Here is a 19,686-nt window from a genome sequence, read left to right as displayed (position 1 = left end):
TCATGTCTTTTGCAGAACATGGATAGAGCTGGAGGCCAGCTCTTAAGTGAAATAACTCAGAAGCAGAAAATCAAGTATCACATGTTCTTATTTGTAAGTAGGAGCTAAACAACAGGCACATACGGCCTTAGAGAGGGAAATAACAGACACTGGGGGCTCCACAGCGGGAGGATGGGAGTGGGGTAATGGCTGAAAAATTACCTACGGGGTACATTGTTCACTGTTCAGGTGACAGATACATCAGAAGCCCAACCTGAGCATTATACAATACATCCATGTAACAAACCTGCACCTGTACCCCTGAATCTGTAACAATTTTAAAAAATTAAAAACAGAAAGATTGGGCTCATAACCATTATAAAAATTTGGCTCACAGACAAACACCAGGAGAGTGAAAGGCAGAGACGAATGTGTCCCCCTCTGCTAGGAGCTGGGGAAGGGGCTGGGGGCCATTCCCAGACAGTTGAGCTAGACTTCAAAAGCACTTGCAAAAGCTCCCAATTCCGCCGGTAGAGTTGGTTTTCCACCCAGTGGAGGAAGGGAGCAGAGCATTTCATGCAGAAAGAACAGGGTGTGAAACAGGTCCTTGGCAGGCGGATGAGGTTCTTCAGGAAGTGTGAAAAACCTAGCAATGTTGTGGTTTCAGGGAGGCAGGTGGACCGGTTTGGCCTGAAAGCAGAACACACAGGGATGAAGGGGTAAGGCATGGAGCATCGCAGCTGCAGAAGTTGCTGGGTGGCAGGTGTGGAAGACGCAGCAGGGCCCCCTAAACCCCTGCACCCCAGGGTTTTCTGTCTTATCATGACACTTCTCAGCTACAGATTCCTTGCCTACCCCACACTGAGGAACTGGGCTCTTGAGGGCAGTCTATTTCGACACCTGCCCCAAGTGTTTCTTAGGGTTAGGCACGGTTGTGGTACCACTGCCTTGGACAGAAGTGGGCATAAAGTAGAAGAACCATGTCATAGCTTTAGCTTGGAATCAGACAGGCTTGGGACCCCAAGGTCACAAGCTTGTCCCCAAAGGACAAGTGACTTTGCCTCTCAGAACCCAAGTATTTTCCCTTGCCAAATAGAAATACTACTCACAGCACACACCTCCTGAGGACTAAGTGAGCTAAATCATGCACCAGAAACATACTGATGACCTACTGTGTGCTAGGCCCTGGGGATGTCACAGTGAATGCGGCAACAAAGTCTCTGTGCTCGTGACATTTCCATTTCACTGAGGAGAGGCTGGAAATAAACAAGGGAGCAGGCCGGGTGTGGTGCCTCATGCCTGTAATCCCAGCACTTTGAGAGGCTGAAGAGGGAGGATTGATGGAGGCCAGGAGTTTGAGACTGGCCTGGGCAACATAGCAAGACTCCATCTCTACCAAAAAAAAAAAATTTAACTGGGCATGATGGCTCACGCCTGTAATCTCATCACTTTGGGAGTCCAAGGCAGGAGGATTATTACTTGAAGCCAAGCGTTCAAGACCAGCCTGAGCAACATAGCAAGACCCCATCTCTACAAAAAAAAAAAAAATTGGAAACATAAAAAAAAATTACCCAGGTATGGTGTCATGTGCCTGCAATCCCAACTACTCAGGAGGCTGAGGTGGGAGGATCCCTTGAGCCCAGGATATCAAGGCTGCAGTGAACTATCATCACACCACTGCACTCCAGCCTGGGTGACAGAGCACAACCTTATCTCTAAAAAAACAAAACAAAACAAAACAGCAAAACAGAAAAACAAGTGAGCAAAGAAAGTCTCAGAGAGGGACAAGTGACAGAAAGCAAAATGATGATTCAGGAGGGGAAGGCGAGAGAAGGCCTCGTGGGAACGTGTGAAGGGGGTGGGCACCGAGCCAGATCCCCACTAGAGCTACTGTCATAGGAGGTTTCAGAGCTAGGAAGGACTGGGGAAGACACGATCAAGTTTATGTCTTCGGAGGATGGATTGTAAAGGAGTTGGCCCTAGAAGCAGCAATTTCCATCTAGAAGTTGCTGAATAGCCCAAGCAAGCGACAAAATGCAGACTGGCTTCTGACAAGAGCTTCAAAGGGACAGATATTGGCGGAGGGTTGAGGACAACTCCGAATTTGGCCTGTGGATCAGCAGCATCAGCATCGTGGAGAACTCAGAGCTGTAGAACCCTGGGTCCCCCGCCAGACCTCCTGAATCAGAAATTCTGAGGGAGGGGCCCTGCAGTCCACCCTTTAACAAGTCCTCCATATGGCTCTGATGCTCCTGTTGGCTTGGATCTCTCGACCCCCAATGCTGAGGTCTCAGATGTCTCCAAGCTGCGTGCCCATCTGCGCTCCCAGCAAATTGACATTGATATTTATTTCAGAAATACTGTCTGTTTCCATTTTAATAAAGGAAGCAACTTGAGCAGGACTCTATTGGATTTGATTTTGATCTAATAAAAATGCCAAGTTGCTCTGGGTCCAGAAAAATCTTTCTTGAAATTCCCTCTGCTATTTTGAGGGCAGCAGCCGTGGCAGAGACCCGTCTACATGGAGCTCCCAGAAGCCACCTCCGCACCCGGCATGCGACAGGCTCTCGTGGAGCCCAGCCTTAACAGACACACCTGGCAAAATCAAAAGCTCGTCTCTGGCATTGAACTTGACAGCTGCAATCAACTGCAAACCTCGGTTGCCCCCAAAAGGAAGATGCAGACACCTGGACCATATGGCAACATCGCTTTCATCAAATGTCACATCTGATGTGCTCCTGAGCTGGCTGATGGCACCACAAAGTCCCAAAGGCAGGTTTCAAAAGCAACTTCCTCAGAAAAAAGAATTATAGCTGAATCCATATCACAGTAGCCCCCTAAAATAGCAACTTTGGGGACAGTTAGGATAACCGGAAGTTTATGTAATTGCTAATATAAAAGTAGCTTCTCAGATAGGAGGTGGTGGGAGAAACATGGAGGTTGAAAGCCAACAATTAAGCACCTATGATGTGCCACACACTATTTTAGACTCTTGGGATATACACAAGAACAAAGCACACAGGTGCCTGTTCTCATGGCACTTGGTGGAGAGAGGCAGCAAAACAAAAACCAAGCATGCGAACACAAGGGATCATTTCAGAGAGGGACAAATGCTATGAAGAAAAGATAACCTGGTGATATGGGGATGAGTGGGGAAGCTGGTGCAGATCAGGGAAGGCTTCTCGGAGGAAGCGGCCTTTCAGCCGACTTAAAGATGAGACGAAGTCAGCCATACCGTGATTTAGAGGGAGAGCATCCAGGCAGAGAGAACAGCAAGTGCAAGGGTCCTACAAAGGGAATGAGTTTTGCATGTTCAAGAAAGAGGAAGGTCAGGTTGGCTAGGGCAGCATGGGAGATAGGGAAGAGGGAGATGAGGTCAGGGTCCTAGGGGGTTGGGAGCCTGAGAAGGAGTGGCCTCTCCTCTCTCCCAGGGCAAGGAGCAAGATCTAAACGCCAAGCTGAGTTTTATTGCCGAGTGGACCAGAGATCCCAGCAAAGCGGATTTGCCTTACAGTGTTATAGTTTCTCTATCTCCGTAAGAAGAAGAATCCCCGCTTCTCAGGGCGGGATCAGCCATCAAATGAGATGGCAGCGAAGTGCTTAGCACAGACCTGCACACAGTAAGTGTTTAATAATGCGGGCTCCCTGACATCCCTCCTCCCCCGTTCCTCCTGCTGGCAAGTCAGCCCATCGCAGGATCTGAGCAGCTGCTTCCTGCAGAAATATTGCAAAACTCATCCAGGCATTTCCAAAATATTTTCTTGGCTGAAAACCCACTAGCGGCTAAGAGGCCGAATTCGGAGACGGCATCATTTCCATACTCATTTGATAGACTGCTTCTCTAGACCATGAGCTCCACGAGGACCGACGCCATGTCTGGAGGTGCCCCACACCCCACATCCTCGGTACCCTGCCCAACCAATGGAGCTGCCGACTGACATCACCTAGTGGTCCAGGTGGTGAGCGATGAGGTCAGACTGGCCGGGTTCAAATCCCAGCTTTGCTACTTTCTAGCTGTGTGATATTGAGTAAGACACAGTCTTAACCTCCCTGGGCCTCAGTTTCCCTGTCTGTAAAATGGGTCTGTATTTAGGGTTAAATGAGTGAAAAAGTGTGAAGTCCCGAGAACATGCACAAAGGTGAGATGTTGTGATTAGATCTAGGGGACCGAGTTCTTCTTGCTGGCTGTTTGCATCATCAAATGCAGGTACCATCATGATAGCCATGGAGGTCCTGCCAAGGGGGATCACTCAGGCTAAATCCCCCTTCCTGCTTTCCCTTTCCTGCACCCCAAGTCATTGTGAGTGGGATGAGGCACCATGCCCTGCTATCCTGGACCCTGCATTGACACCATTCAAGCTCTGGCCACACAGTGCACTAATGGCTTTGGTCTGTCTCGCCAACAAGACCCGGAAGTCAGCAGCGTGCGGTAACGTGCCTTTTTCATCTCCATGCTCCCAGGAGCCAGAGGCCTCTTTAGCGATGATTTGTGGAATAAATAAAGCAGCCTGCTTCAGGATCCCTGAAGTCACGGGATCTCTCACGCCTGCCAGCATCCAGCCCACATTCCCCCAACGCCTCCCTCAGCTCTGACCACAGAGGGGGTCTCTTCCTTCCACGCTGTTTGACGTGGGAGTTCCCAGCACCTCCACTTTCCCCGGGGAATGACGGCCATGCCTGCTAATGCTCAGCTTCCTGATAAAAGGCATACCTGGGCCGGGCGCGGTGGCTCAAGCCTGTAATCCCAGCACTTTGGGAGGCCGAGACGGGCGGATCACGAGGTCAGGAGATCGAGACCATCCTGGCGAACACGGTGAAACCCCGTCTCTACTAAAAAATACAAAAAACTAGCCGGACGAGGTGGCGGGCGCCTGTGGTCCCAGCTACTCGGGAGGCTGAGGCAGGAGAATGGCGTAAGCCCGGGAGGCGGAGCTTGCAGTGAGCCGAGATCGCGCCACTGCACTCCAGCCTGGGCGACAGAGCGAGACTCTGTCTCAAAAAAAAAAAAAAGGCATACCTGGCACAGGGGTTGTGGGATCTCAGGCCCTTTTCTTCCCTGAGAAGCCAGGGTTTGGAAAGTCTCTGGGGGCAGCTGACAATTTTCCGCAGCTCCTTCCCCACCGGCCTCGGTGGCTCCCCTGAACCCCCAGGAGGTTAGGCCCCTTTTGTGTCACTGTCTCTCCCTACCCTACACATTCTCCCCACATGATCTTTGCAGTCCCTGGGCTTCAACCATCCCACACTATCCTGTTGCCTTTTTATTTTTTGAGACAGTCTTACTCTGTCATCCAGGCTGGAGTACAGTGGTACAATCATAGCTCACTGCAGCCTCAAACTCCTGGGCTCAATCAATCCTCCCACTTCAGCCTCCAGAGTAGCTGAGAATACAGGTTTGCACCACCATGCCCAGCTAATTTTAACTTTTTTTTTTTTTTTCGAGATAGGGTCTTACTATGTTGCCCAGACTGGTCTCGAACTCCGGGCATCAAGTGATCCTCCTGCCTTGGCCTCCCAAAGAGCTGGGATTAAGGCATGCTTCACTGCACCTGCCTGTCTCTCTGCCACCGTTTTAAGCTCCCCTCCATTGATCTGGCTGCCTCCCAGAGGCCCTCACCAGACCCTCAAACTCCACACAGACAAAGCAACATTGCCCTTCACAAACCGACCCCTCCCCATGTCCTTCCATCAGTCAGAGACCCCATGCCCCTGACTGCTCGGGCAAAAGTTCTGTGCATATCCTAGGTCCCTCCCCTCCCCCGCTCCTCACTCAAATGAGTCACTTATCTGATGCTGTCCCCCCAGCTCCATAGTGGTGCACACGGCTGACACCCAACTGTGCAAGGAGGGCTTTCTCCATCCAGCCCCAAGCCCCTCTGCCCATGCTCTGAGCCATTACCTCCAGAGAACTCATGCACCCGACCCTCCCGCAGCAACCCTTGAACAATGGCCCGGGAGAGTCGCCCTCCTATCTGCAGGGGGATGGCTCAGATACATGTGCTCTGCACTGGTGCCCTCAGCCCCCAGCAGGCTTGACGCTGTGCCTTTGACTGGCCACCTTTCTCTCCCTTCTTAGTCTCTCTTCCTCACTCCTAGTTGGGTGTTCTTCGATCATCAAAATAAAGCACTTGCTGTTGTGTCCATCTCAAGGGACTTCCAGGGAAACCCAAACCAAGACGCTCTGGAAATTGTACCAGCAGAGGGTCCTTGATCTACCCACTTTTATCTCCAACATCACGGTTCAGGCCACCACCATCATGTCTCCCAAGAATGACTGCAACAGCAAACATTTTGTGCATATTGTAGGTTACAAAATGGTCTCTTGGCCTTGAGTTTGGCTCTTCTCTGATCCTTTTCCCACACTGCAGATATATATGTGTGTGTGTGTGTGTGTGTGTGTGTGTGTATGGATAGATGGTAGATAGGGTTGATAGGATCTGTAGATAGATGATAAATAAACAGGTAGATAGATGATAGGATTGATAGATGATTGATAAATAGATGATAGATGGATAGATTTAGACAGATAAGATTTATAGATGACAGATGATTGATGGATAGATGGATAGATGATTGACAGATGAATAATAGACGGATGATAGATGGATGAATAGATTAGATAGATAGATAGATAGATAGATAGATAGATAGATAGATAGATAAAGAAATAACTAGGGAGGGACAGAGAGAGAGAGAGAAATAATGTGGACATATCTTCTCCCTGCTTAAAATGCCCCAGGCTGCCTGCTGTAGAATCAGCTTCTCCTCCACTGCATAGTGAACTCCATCCCCGTCCTGCCTCCTGCCATCCTCGGCCCCTCCAGCCCTCCTGCCCTCCCATTGCCCTTCCTGCCTCAGCCCATCTGGTCTCCCGGTTATTCCACAAGCACTGTCTGGCTCCTTCGGGCTCTGGGATACACAGGTCCCTCTGCCTGCAAAGCTCTTCATTGGACTCCTCGCCCTTTAGGTCCCAGCTCCGTGGCTTCTCAGAGCGCTGACCTAAAGGAGTGCCCCTGCCCTGTTTCCTCCTGATCACCACATATTCCTCCCTTGTTTGTTTTTGAGCTCACTTACTGAGTGATTCTCTCTCCCCTCGGACTGTGAGCCCCTGAGGCACGGGCCGTTGTCTTGCTGTCTTGCCTGACTCCTTGCTGTCTCTCCAGCACCCACAGGGCTGACATGCACAGATGCTCAATAAGCACTCACCAAGGAACGAAAGATGAAATTCTCCAGACTATTGACTTATTGAATGGGTCTGATGATTCTTTCACAAGGAGAAGCTGCTTGAGGGGGCACCAGGCACCAGGTCAGGGGGCGGCTGTATGGGCTGAGATAGGGATGGGGGAGTCAGGGACGAGATTGGGGTGAAGGAGGGCTGTGGATGAGACCAAAGCAGGGAGAGGGCCAGATTTGATTAGGATTGATTAGGCTTGGGACCGGAATTGGAGGCAGGAGAGTGTTCCGGGGCTGACTGGGGAGCCAAGGGGATGCCTGTGGGGCTGGGATTGGGGGCTGGGGAGAGGCTGTGACCGGGGACCGGGGATGGAATGGAGGAATGGATGGAATGGAATGGATGGAGGGAAGAATGGATCAGTGGAGGAATGGAATGGAGGAATGATCAGGGAATGGAATGGAGGAGGGAATGATCAGTGGAGGGACAAATGGATGGAATGGAATGATCAGGGAATGGATCAGTGGAATGGATCAATGGAATGAATGGATGGAATGGATCTGGATGGAATGGATTGGGGGTGGAGGGAGGGCTGTGGGGCTTGATACTGCAAAGTATGACAACAGGAGCTGAGACTGGGGTGAGGCAGGGCTGTGGGGGCTGCATTGGGGGGTGGAGGAGGAACAAGGAGACTGGGGGGTGAGGAGGCAAATGGATTGGGGTGGAGGGAGGGCTGTGGGGCTGGGATTGGGGGTGGAGGGAGGGCTGTGAGGCTGTTATTGGGTGTGGAGGGAGGGCTGTGAGGCTGGGATTGGGTGTGGGGGGAGGGCTGTGGACACTGGGATTGGGGGTGGGGTAGAGGGGTTTTGCCATTTCCTCTGACCCTGAGAACTCTCATTCTTAATTCCAGGTACTACTTTTAGGGCCATAGTGCCTTGACTCTTTCAGTGGCAGGGACCTCCACCCAGGCCCCCAGATTCCCCTAATACAAGCCCCAAGGCCTCTTTCCACTCAGGGTTTCCTGCCCGTTCTGCAAGGAGCCTGGGGAGGCTCACTGCCAAATAAGGGAGCTGAGGACATTCAGGATTCTCAGCCTCTATCCCTGCTGTGTGCTTCCCGAGCCCCTCTCTGATGATTTCTTCACTCTGTTGTCCCTGCAGCAGGAGGTCTCCAAACATATCCATCCCCTGGTTTCTGATCCCCTCTTCCAGGAAGCCCTCCATGCTAGCACAAACATGAAACAATGATGTGTGAGCCCACGGTTCGCTTCAGCACCGTACCCTGCCCCTCACAGGCCAAAATTGGGCTTTCTTTCCTCTCCTCTTCTCTAACAAGGCCTCCTCCCAAGCTTCTTGGTTCACCACTGTCTCCTCCCCACTAGCAGAGCCATTTCTCATTCAGTTACTAAGATCACAGGATTTGGAATCAGACAGACCTGTGTTTAAATCTCTGCCTTCTTAGTTTGGATTCCCCAGCAGCAGACCCACAGATAAGAATTTGAATGCCAGTGATATATTTACAAGGAACAGGGAAATTGGGCAGAGAGGAAAAGTGGGACAGGGATGGGAAGGGAGAGCCACTAAACCTAATGATCATTGACTCTTTATCCTACAGAGAAACTGCAGAGCACATGCCTCAGGGGGATCCCACTCCAGGGTGAGGGAGCTGGGGTATCTATACACCAACTTCCCTGGCACTTCTAGCCTTCTACGGGTGGAAGTGGGGAAGCCTCCAGGCACAGAGATGCAGATACAGATAGATGCCACTGGAGCTTCCTAAAGGTCTGAGAGAGGTGGCCAGGGCACTGACAGTGTCTGCTGTGACTCCTCTGCCAGTGACTAGCTAAGCTATGTGACCTTGGGCAAGTTACTCCACCTCTCTGAGCCTTAATTTCCTCATCTGCAAAGTCTAGGCAACAATCCCAGCTGTAGGGGCTGGGGGTAAGCAAGGATATGAGATCAGGCATGAAAAGCCCTTAGTACAGAGTGGGATGGAGCGGGGAACACGTGGTGGGCATTCAGCAGGCTCAGCCGAGATCTGACCATTTTAACTTTAATCTTACCTTGGTTCTTCTCTGCTTTGCTTTCTGATCCGGACATTCGTTTTTTGAGCAGTGCCCTAGATTCTGCCTCATGGTGTGCCCCACAGCAAAGTGTTTGAAGTGAACGCATCTAAGCTGCCAAGAGTATCCACAGCTCAAACGACTCCTGTCCACGGTCACCGCCCTGCCTCGGCTCCTTCTAGCCAGGACTGTCCTCCCTCAGGCCAGTGGCTAACCCAGGCCTGGCCTTGAGCTGGGTTTTCCCTGCCTGCCTGGAACTCCCGTCTCTTTCTTTCTTTCTTAGCATCCCACCCCGACTGGGAAAGCTGTGGGGAGAGCTGCGTGCAGGGGCTTGCTACCCTGAGACACCAGACTCAGTTTCCTCATCTGTAACGTGTTTGTGGGAGAATGCAGGGTGCAGTGGGGGGTGGGGGCTGGCCTGACTCATCTCCAGGGATTCTTTTTCCTCTTGCAGCCCACGAATCTGTCGTAGGAGGTGCCCACAAACAGGCCACTTACGGGCAGGGTATCTCTCATGGCGGCAGTCTAAGTGAAAGTCCTCCTCCTCGCTCCCGTCCCTCTTCTCCATCCTGGAAAGAGAGAGAAAAAAAAAAACCTGGGTAGGAAAGAGAAGGATGAGTGGGCAGAGACCCAGGATCTGAAAAAGTGCAGTCTTCCCTTCTTTGGAGAACATTTTGCAAAGTAACTTTCCACCTGCCGCCCTGCGAGATTTTGACCACAACCCCGTGAGATGGTCATCATTACTCCCATTCTATTGATGAAGAAACTGAGGCTTTTGGAAGTGATGTGACCAACCCAGTGCCATGTAGCTGATCAATCAGAGGCGGAATAGGGAGGCAAACCCATCATTCTGTCAAAAAGAGGAGCATCAATTATGTGCGAATGGTATATTACAAAAGATGTTTACAGTTTCATTTGTTTTCAGAATTATACATCGAAATGCACAGAAATTATTTTGGCAAAATATACACCAAAAGGTTAATGGTGATTATCCATACATAATGAATATAGGGAATTAACTCCAGAGGCTTCTTTTTGACTACTTTATTTTCTGATGGAGGGCAACAGGCTTTTATTCGCTAAGCAGCACCTTTTTTCCCCAGAGACAAGGTCTCACTCTGTCGCCCAGGCTGGAGTACAATAGCACAATCGGAGCTTGCTGCAGCCTCCAACATCCTGGGCTTAAGCAATCCTCCCACCTTACCTTTCCAAGTAGGTGGGACTACAAGTGTGTGTTACCATATCCAGCTAATTTTAAATTTTTCTATAGAGATGGGGTCTTGCTGTGTTGTCCAGGCTGATCTCAAACTCCTGGCTTCAAGGGATCCTCCTGCATCTGCCTCCCAAAATGCTGGGATTATAGGCATAAGCCACTGTGCTCGACTCTGGGAAGCATTTCTTAACTATATTTAAACACACCTTTTTTGTTTGTTTGTTTGTTTGTTTTTGACACAGAGTCTCACTCTGTTGCCCAGGCTGGAGTGCAGTGGCATGGTCTTGGCTCATTGCACCCTCCATCTCCCAGGCTCAAGCGATTCTCCTGCCTCAGCGTCCCAAGTAGCTGGGATTACAGGCATCCGCCACTGCGCCCAGCTAATTTTTGCATTTTTATTAGAGACAGGGTTCCACCATGTTGGCCAGGCTGGTCTCGAACTCCTAACCTCAGGTGATCCACCCACCTCAGCCTCCCAATAAAACACTTTCTAAAGATAACTCTGCATACTATCAAAGCCCCTGTCTCCCAAATTCTGGCACAGTGTTCTTTCCCACCAACAATTGCAAGAACTTCTCAGTGTGGTTTCTCTCTCCTCCATCATCTCAGAGTTGCAGTGGTCCCAGAGGGAGCAGCCTCTGAGGGGTGGCAGCAAAGGAGAAGCATGGAGCAGAGGCTGCTGAGGACCTGGACAGTGGAGGCAGGCCCCTGGCCTCTGACACAGCTCCAAACTTAGACCCTCACACGCGTCCCACTGATGGCTGGGCCTGAGAATGGGTGGGGCCGTGTTTCCTCATCGCACACATGCATTTGTAACCCAGGTAAATTCCTGAGCTCCACACAGTCCAGTCCAAAGGGGCATCACATTATAGAAACACAATCTAATCCTCTCAAGTAAGAACAACTCCAGACTGGGCGTGGTGGCTCATGTCCATTTTCCTAGCATTTTGGGAGGCCAAGGCAGGAGGATCACTTGAGGCCAGGAGTTCAAGACCAGCCCAGGCAACATAGCAAGATCGTCATCTCTAGAAAACATCAAAAAAGAAGCCAGTGCATGCCGGAGTGGTGGTGTGCGCTTCTAGTCCCAGCTACTCAGGAGGCAGGAGGATTGCTTGAGCCCAGGATATCAAGGCTACAGTGAGCCATGATTTACACCACTGCACTCCAGCCTGGGCGATATAGCAAGAACCCCATCTCTAGAAGAAATTTAAAAATAAGCCAGCACATGTGGTGTGGTGGTGTGTGCCTCTGGTCTCAGCTACGGTCTGGGCTGAGGTGGGAGGATTGCTTGAGCCCAGGAGATCGAGGTTGCAGTAAACTGTTATTACACCACTACACTCCAGCCCAAGCAACAAATGAGACCCCGTCTGAGAAAAAAAAAAAAAAAAAAAAGCCCAATCATTATTGTCTCTCCTAAAGCACACAGTAGGTGCTCCAACCCACACAGCTTGACATTTTTCCTCCATCCCTCTCTTTTCTCTCACTTGTCTTGCAGCTGTCCTAAAATCTCTCTCAGTCTGTCTTCGTCTCATTTTCAACACTTCCCCTAAACTCCCTTCAATGTCCTTGGTGTGGCATTTTCCCTTTTCCCCACCCTCTCTGTCTTTCCACTGCTATCTCCTCTTCTCTCATGCAAGGAAGGCTCAATCCTTTCCAAAGTAAATGCCCTATCTCTGTTCCCTGACTCTTCCCATCACCTCTTATTCCTAGTTGCACATCCGGGAAGCCTGAGCTGAAGGAGAAGACAGGGGAAAGTGAGAGTGACAAGCTAGCAATGCCAAAGTATCCTTAGTAGAAGGGAGAGAGATACTCATATATTGATAATCGCCAATCATTCATTCATTCATTCGCTCATTCACCAGGAACTTCCTGAGGACCTTCTCTGTTGGCACCAGATGCTGTGTGGAGGACAGGAATGTCTATTTCATAACCTCTGCCCTCAGAGTTCTTCCAGCCTAGTAGGGAAGACAAGCTTGCACCCTAGTTAGAAAATGGCAGGTGAGGCTGGGTGTGGTGGCTCATGCCTGTAATCCCAGTGTTTGGGAGTCTGCAGCAGGCAGATTGCTTGAGCCCAAGAGTTTGAGACCAGCCTGGGCAACATGGTGAAACTCTGTCTTTACAAATACTAGCTGGGTGTGGTGATGTGTTCCTGTGGTCCCAGCTATCTAGGAAGCTGAGGTGGGAGGATCACTTGAGCCTAGGAGACAGAGGCTATAGTGAGCCATGATCTCATCACCTTACTTCAGTGTGGGTAATAGAGTGATACCCTGTCTCAAAAAGTAAAAAAGGTCAGGCATTGAATAACACTACACAAGGACTGTCTGCACCAAGGGGCTAGGGCTGTACTTCCCAGGAAACATACTCTGAACATTTTCTGCTTATAAATTTTGCCTGTAGCCTGGGTGGCCCTAGACCAAAGGAATGTGTGTTGATGCCATAGAAAGACAAATTTCAGTTCAACAAAAGGATAATGTCTTTTTTTTTAAGTCTTTTTTTTTTTTTTTTTGAGATGGAGTCTCACTCTGTTGTCCAGGTTGGAGTGTAGTGGTGCGATCTCAGCTCATCACAACCTCCTCCTCCTGGGTTCAAGCAATTCTCCTGCCTCAGCCTCTCAAGTAGCTGGGATCACAGGCGTGTGCCACCACACTCAGCTAATTCTGTATTTGTAGTAGAGACGGGGGTCTCACCATGTTGCGCAGGCTGGTCTCGAACTCCTGACCTCAGGTGATCCACCCACCTTGGCCTCCCAAAGTGCTGGGATTACAGGCGTGGGCCACCGTGGCCGGCCCAAAAAAGTCTTTTAATAAAAAATCTTGGCTATTTTCCTGATAACACAAGCTTGTTTCAAAAACAAGCAAACAAAAAACCTCCAACACCAGAGACAGCAAAAGTCCCCCTATAATCACATCTACATGTAATGGGATCAACATTGTTAGCAGTTTGGTACTTTTTTTTTTTCAGAATTAATACTTTTTCTACACAAATAGACTCAAATTAAACACATTTTTGAACCTGATTTTCTTTTTAACTATCCAGAAATTTTTCATTTGAGTACACCTAGATCTCACTCGCCTTTTTTTTTCTTATAGCTGTATATAAAAGAATAATTAATATTCAATACCCCCATTGGTAGACATTTAGGTGTTTCCTCATTTTTGTTGACTCTTCCAAATAATGGTGCATGTGGTGAGTTTCCATCAGCAGAGGTGCTTAGGACTAGAGTATCGCCAATCATGAAGTCATAACTGAACTCAAACATTAAATGGGAGGGTGGACCAGATAACAGCCCCGTCCTCACCCTAGAACACCACCTCCCTGGCCACGTCCAGCACCTCTAAGTCAACAGAGGTCAGTCCTATTACATAAAGGGCTTCCAACATCCTCCTGCTTTTCACAGCCTTGACCATGAACCAACCCCTCCATCCATCCTTGGCTCCCAATTCTCCTGGTTTCTTTTCATTGTTATTGCTATTGAGATGGAGTCTCGCTCTGTCGCCCAGGCTGGCATGCAGTGGTGTGATCTTGGCTCACTGCAACTTCCACCTCCTGGGTTCAGGCAATCCTTCTGCCTCAGCCTCCCAAGTAGCTGGAATTACAGGTGTGTGCCACCATGCTTGGCTAATTTTTTTATATTTTTAGTAGAGATGGGTTTTTGCCATGTTGACCAGGCTGGTCTCAAACTCCTGACCTCAGGTGATCCACCCGCCTCAGCCTCCCAAAATGCTGGGATTACAGGCATGAGCCACCATGCCTGGTCTCTCCTGGTTTCTTCTCTGAAATCTCATCTTCCTCCAGGCCTCAAGCTGGGCACCTCCTTGGCTTCTGCTGGGAGCCTCAGCCTTGGGAAGTGGGGCCCTATGAGCAAAGGGGCCGATGTCTAAGGAGATAGTCAGTCCAGCCTGGCACAATACCTTCCCTCCCTCAACACCCAAGCCTTGCTGCCCAGAACCCCACACTCAACAGCTGACATATCCAGTAACACCTGCCAAGGAGAGACCCAGGCCTTGTGCTGGGCTTGGGGGCCAGAGGGACCAGCCAGAGAGACCCCTGCCCTCAAGGATCTCCTGTTGGTTTTACCCATACACAAATAACCGTGGCTTCATGTGCTAAGTTTCAGGCCAGGAGGATATGAAGAAGGTTGGCAGGGCCAATAATTATCTAGTCCAGGGGTTGGTGAACCTTTGCTGTAGAGGCTCAGATAGTAAATACGTGAGGCTTTGCAAGCCATATGCTCACAACTACTCAACTCTGCCCCTGCCGTGAAAGCAGACGTAGACAAGATAGAAACAAATGGGTGTGGACAGCAGCAGGTGGTGGGCGGGATTTGGTCTGTGTGGATGGCGTGTGAACGCCTGGTCAAGCCCAGTGATTCTCAGCTTGGCTGCACAGTGAAGCCACCACGGGAGTTTTTAATTACGGGGGGTGGGGAGCAGGGCTGGAATGTACAGCCCGGGTTGAAAACCACTGGTGCAGGGACCAGCGGAGGCTTCTCGGGGTGGTACTGTTTGAGCTGCATCGTGAAGGCCATAGAACCTGCTCACTTCCTATTTATTTATTTATTTATTTATTTATTTATTTATTTATTTTTGAGACAGAGTCTCACTCTGTCACCCAGGCTGGAGTGAAGTGGCGCGATCTCAGCTCACTGCATTCTCCACCTCCTGGATTCAAGCTATTCTTCCGCCTCAGACTCCCCAGTAGCTAGGACTACAGGCATGCACCACCACACCCATGCTGCCCTTTTTGAATTTTTAGTACAGACAGGCTTTCACCATGCTGCCCAGGCTGGTCTCCAACTCCTGACCTCATCTGATCCACCCACCTTGGCCTCCCAGAGTGCTGGGATTACAGGTGTGAGCCAGCGCACCCGGCCAGCTTTTAATTCTTTTTAACTTGTATTTTAGATTCAGGTACGTGTGCAGGTTTGTTAGAGAGGTAAATTGCGTGTCACAGGGGTTTGGTGTACAGATTATTTTGTCACCCAGGTAATGAGCATAGTACCTGATAGATGGCTTTTTGATCCCCTCCCTCCTCCCAGCCTCCACCCTCAAGTAGGCCCTGGTGTCTGTTGTTCCCCCTATGTGTCCATGTGTTTTCATCATTTAACTCTTACCTACATGTGAGAACATGCAGTATTTGGTTTTCTGCCTGTGTTAGTTTGCTAAGGATAATGACTTCCAGCTCCATCCATGTTGCTGCAAAGGACACGATCTCATTCTTTTTTCTGGCTGTGTAGTATTCCATGGTGTGTACGTATCACATTTTCTTTATGCAGTCTACCACTGATGGGCATTTAGGTGGATTTTATGACTTTCCTATTGTGAATAGTGCTGCTGACCTGCTCACATCTAAGAGAGGAAGCTGAGCTCCAAGCCTGGACCTGCCCATCTTTCTATGACGCAGTGTTGTCATTCTGGAAAGAGCTGGTTTCCTTGCACAGACTTGAGACTGTCCACCAGATTCAGCAAGGAAGACACCAGATCTGCAGAATCTGCAGGGTCTTGGCCGCCCTCTGGGCCTGGCTAGGGCTTGGCAGTGGTTCTGGGCAAGGGCTGAGTGCCCCCAGTGGCGGGGCTCCCTGGCAGGAAACACAGAGGGGACAAGCGTAGGCTTTGGGCACAATGAGACCTTGGGCTGTGGGGTGAGGAGGAATCGTGGTTGAGTTCAGCTCTGCTATTAACAGGCAGCAAGACCCTGTGCAGCTCACTGGGCCACTCTGAATCTCAGTTTTCTTATGTGTGCACTGGGCATAATACCTGTGGTCATTTCACTACAGTAACAACCACTGCCACTGCCTCTCTGGTTGTTGTAAGGACTCAAGCCCAGGACCTGCCACTTATGCAGTGGCACGATCATATCTCACTGTAACCTTGACCTTCTGGGCTCAAGCAATCCTCCCACCTCAGCCTCCCAAGTAGCTGGGACTACAGGCACACACCACCACTCCCAGCTAATTCTTTCATATTTTGTAAAAACAGAGTCTCACTATATTGCCCAGGCTGGTCTCGAACTCCTGGCTTCAAGTGACTCTCCCACCTTGGCCTTCCAAACAGCTGGGATTACAGGCGTGAGCCACCGTGCCCGGCCCCCCTTAATACATTTTCAACTCAGAAAGAAGGATGGGGTTTCTCTCATTCTATACTTGTAGCCTCAGGGTCTAGCACAGTATATGGCACAAAGTATTGCAAATAATGCAAGAAAATTAGCCAGGCCTGGTGGTGGGCGCCTGTAATCCCAGCTACTCTAGAGGCTGAGGCAGGAGAATCACTTGAACCCGGGAGGCAGAGGTTGCAGTGAGCCGAGATCACGCCATTGTACTCCAGCCTGGGTGACAGAGCGAGAACCCATCTCACAAAAAAAAAAAAAAAAAAAAAAAAAAAAAAAAAAAAAAGGAAGGGAGAGAGGGAAGGAGGAGGGGAGGCAAGGGAAGGAGGAAAAACAGTTTGAAGCTAAGAGCACCCCACAGGGGACGTAGCCAAGGGTCATCAGCAATGCTGAGCTCCCTGCTGAAAAAGGAGCAATGTTAAATGTCACTAAGTGACAATTTCCTTTGTTCTGAACTGTAATTTCCTGCAGGAAACATTGTGTATTTTCTGAAGACATGAAGACAGATTTACTTTTTTTTTTTTTCTTTTGACAGGGTCTCACTCTGTCACCCAGGCTTGTGTGCAGTGGTACAATCATAGATCACTGCAGCCTCCACTTCTTGGCTTCAAGTGATCCTCCTGCCTTAGCCTCCTAAAGTGCTAGGATTACAGGCCTGCGCCATTGCACCCAGCCAGATTTGCTTTTTAAATTAGATGGTGGTAGTGTAAGAAACATCCACTGATACGGTTTGGATATTTGTCCCCTCTAAATCTCATGCTGAAATGTGATCCCCAATGTTGGAGGTGGGGCCTGGTGGGAAGTATTTTGGTCCCTCATGAAAGGCTTGGTAATAAGTGAGTTCTCATTAGTTCAGGAGAGAGCTGGTTGTTTAAAGGAACCTGGCATCTCCACCTCTCTCTTGTTCCTTCTCTCGTTGTGTGATGTACCTACCCCCCCTTCTATCATAAGTAAAAGCTTCCTGAGGCCTCACCAGACGCTGAACAGATGCTGGTGCCATGCTTCTTGTAGAGCCTGCAGAAACACAAGCCACAAAAACCTCTCTTCCTTATAAATTGCCCAGCCTCAGGTATTCTTTTATGGCAATGTGAAATGGACTAGCACACCCACAAATCTAAACAAGGTCCTTGAAGGGCTGATGGGGGTGCTTGGTGTGAAACAGTGCTCAGAGCTGGTATCAGGTGGAACCGGGCACCCCAGGCGTGTCACATCTCTCCAGGGGGTGGGGCAGTGGCTCCACTATTCACCAGCCCTGTGCTTGGACAAGTCTTGATTTTCTCATCTGATAAATGGGCACATAATGTACCTATTCTTCTGGTTGTTATTAGAATTAAACTAATTCTTAACGTAAACCATACTGGATAATATAGGCATATCCAGTCTCTACCAAAAATTAAAAAAAAAAAATTATCCAGGTGCTATGGCACATGCCTGTAGTCCCAGCTACTTGGGAGGCTGAGGTGGGAGGATCACCCAAGTCTGCTGCAATGAGCTATGATTGCGCCACTGCACTCCAGCCTGGGTGACAGAGCGACACCCTCTCTCAAATAAATAAAACAATAAATAAATGTAAATCTCAAGCTATTTAGAGCAGTACTGGGAACACTGCCTGGTGCTTGCCATTATAATCATCATATTATTATTACTATTGTCACTATCGTCATCCTCACCTCGGGGATCTTTCTGGTCCTGTCACTCTGTGACTGCATGTTCAGCCCCACCTCCCAGTTCCAGAGGCAGAAGATATGAACTACTGTAATGCACTATCCGGTGACCCCTCCCCAAACACACACCCTTTCTTCCATTCCAGCATTTACAGCTGTCGCTGTCATTGCCTCAGGAAAGGGATATTTTGCAAGAAGCAGAAGAAAGGCTTCAAAGGTATCAAAAACCTCTGAATTCACGGCACGCAAAACCCACAGGAGGTCACGGCACTGCCCTTTGCCCCAGAAGAGACAGAGTCCCCCAAACTGGGGACAAGGAGTTTCAGAGCAGGAGCTAACTGGGAGTCGATGCTGGTGCCTAGAAAGACGGAAGAGCCCCAGGGAAAGGTGACAGTGACAAAGGTACCTGTTCAGCACCAGCCCCATTTCCCAGATGGGAAAGTTGAAGCAAAGATAGATTCGTAACTTTTGCCCGGTTTCGTGGTAGCCTGGCTGCCCAATAAAAAACAGAGCCCTGTTTCAGTGTTTGTGAACTTCCGTGGGGTAAATACTCCCACCGTGGCTGAACTGAAGGGACCTCTGTGACGTCACTGAATGTGGAGCTGGGAGGAGATTTGCACAATGGGCCTTCGTGAGCAGTCCCAGTAGCTCCAACCCTGCAGCTGGCTTGTGGCAGGGCTGAGGTCTGAGCTTGGGTCTATGATTCCTGGAGCTGCAGTGAGTTTCCACTGCACTCTGTGGACTCCTAGCAGGCAGGGGATTCCCGATCAGACCCACCTCGGGCAGGCTTGCATTGTGAGGTCCTCATGGAAAGTGGGGCCGGGGGCCCTCCATCACTGGTTCTACCAGAACTGTTGCAGAAATGTTGGAGGTGACTGTGCCTTCCTACAGTCACTGTTCCCAATAGTCCAACATAGTCTGGGGTCTGAAGGAGGCTGGGCATTTGTTCTTTTTAACAGAAGAGGCGGGCGCAGGCAAGTGATGGAGGCTCTGAGGACACTGAGGGAGGGTTTCAGGGAGGACCAGAACTGACATCTCACTAGGAGGCCACGCTGTACCTGCCGGCCTGATTCCAGGGACGAACGTGGCCACAACAGCCAGGAGAATCATCAAGGAGCCTATCAGCCCCCATCTCTGCTGTGGCAGGGGTGGATGCCGTGTTCCCTGGGGCCTCCCCAGCCTTCACTGCCCCTGCTCCAGGCTCTCATCCCCACGCATGTTCTCCACCCCATATGGCTCCATCTGTGCCATCCTCAAAGCCAGCCCCTCTCTCTCTCTGGCCCCAGACCGGCTGTTTCCCAAATATCCAGCCACTGCTTTGTATGAATTAACAGCCTACATGCTGTGCTTCTGCAACTATCTGTGATAAAGGACTAAGACTCCCCCAACCCCCTTAATTTTCTTCTCTTTCTTAGACATGGGGTCTTGCCCTATTGCCCAGCCTGGAGTGCAGTGGAGCAATCATAGCTCACTACAGCCTCCAATTCATGGGCTC

The 19,686-nt window shown here is 50.0% G+C and overlaps 1 protein-coding gene across 1 annotated transcript in view; it reads right to left on the bottom strand.

Annotated features, from left to right (window-relative positions):
• Positions 1-19,686, bottom strand: part of GSG1L (GSG1 like) — a 91,278-nt gene that overhangs the window by 6,399 nt on the left and 65,193 nt on the right. Inside the window, exon 4 of the mRNA XM_031658361.1 lies at positions 9,708-9,778. Within this exon, the coding sequence (XP_031514221.1) occupies positions 9,708-9,778 (71 nt within the window). The remainder of the gene's footprint in view (positions 1-9,707; positions 9,779-19,686) is intronic.

This window comes from Papio anubis, chromosome 18 (genome assembly GCF_008728515.1).
Source record: "Papio anubis isolate 15944 chromosome 18, Panubis1.0, whole genome shotgun sequence".
NCBI classification, from domain to species: Eukaryota; Metazoa; Chordata; class Mammalia; order Primates; family Cercopithecidae; genus Papio; species Papio anubis.
The sequence above is the reverse complement of the archived record's forward strand: the minus strand, read 5'-3'. Positions and strand labels throughout refer to the sequence as shown.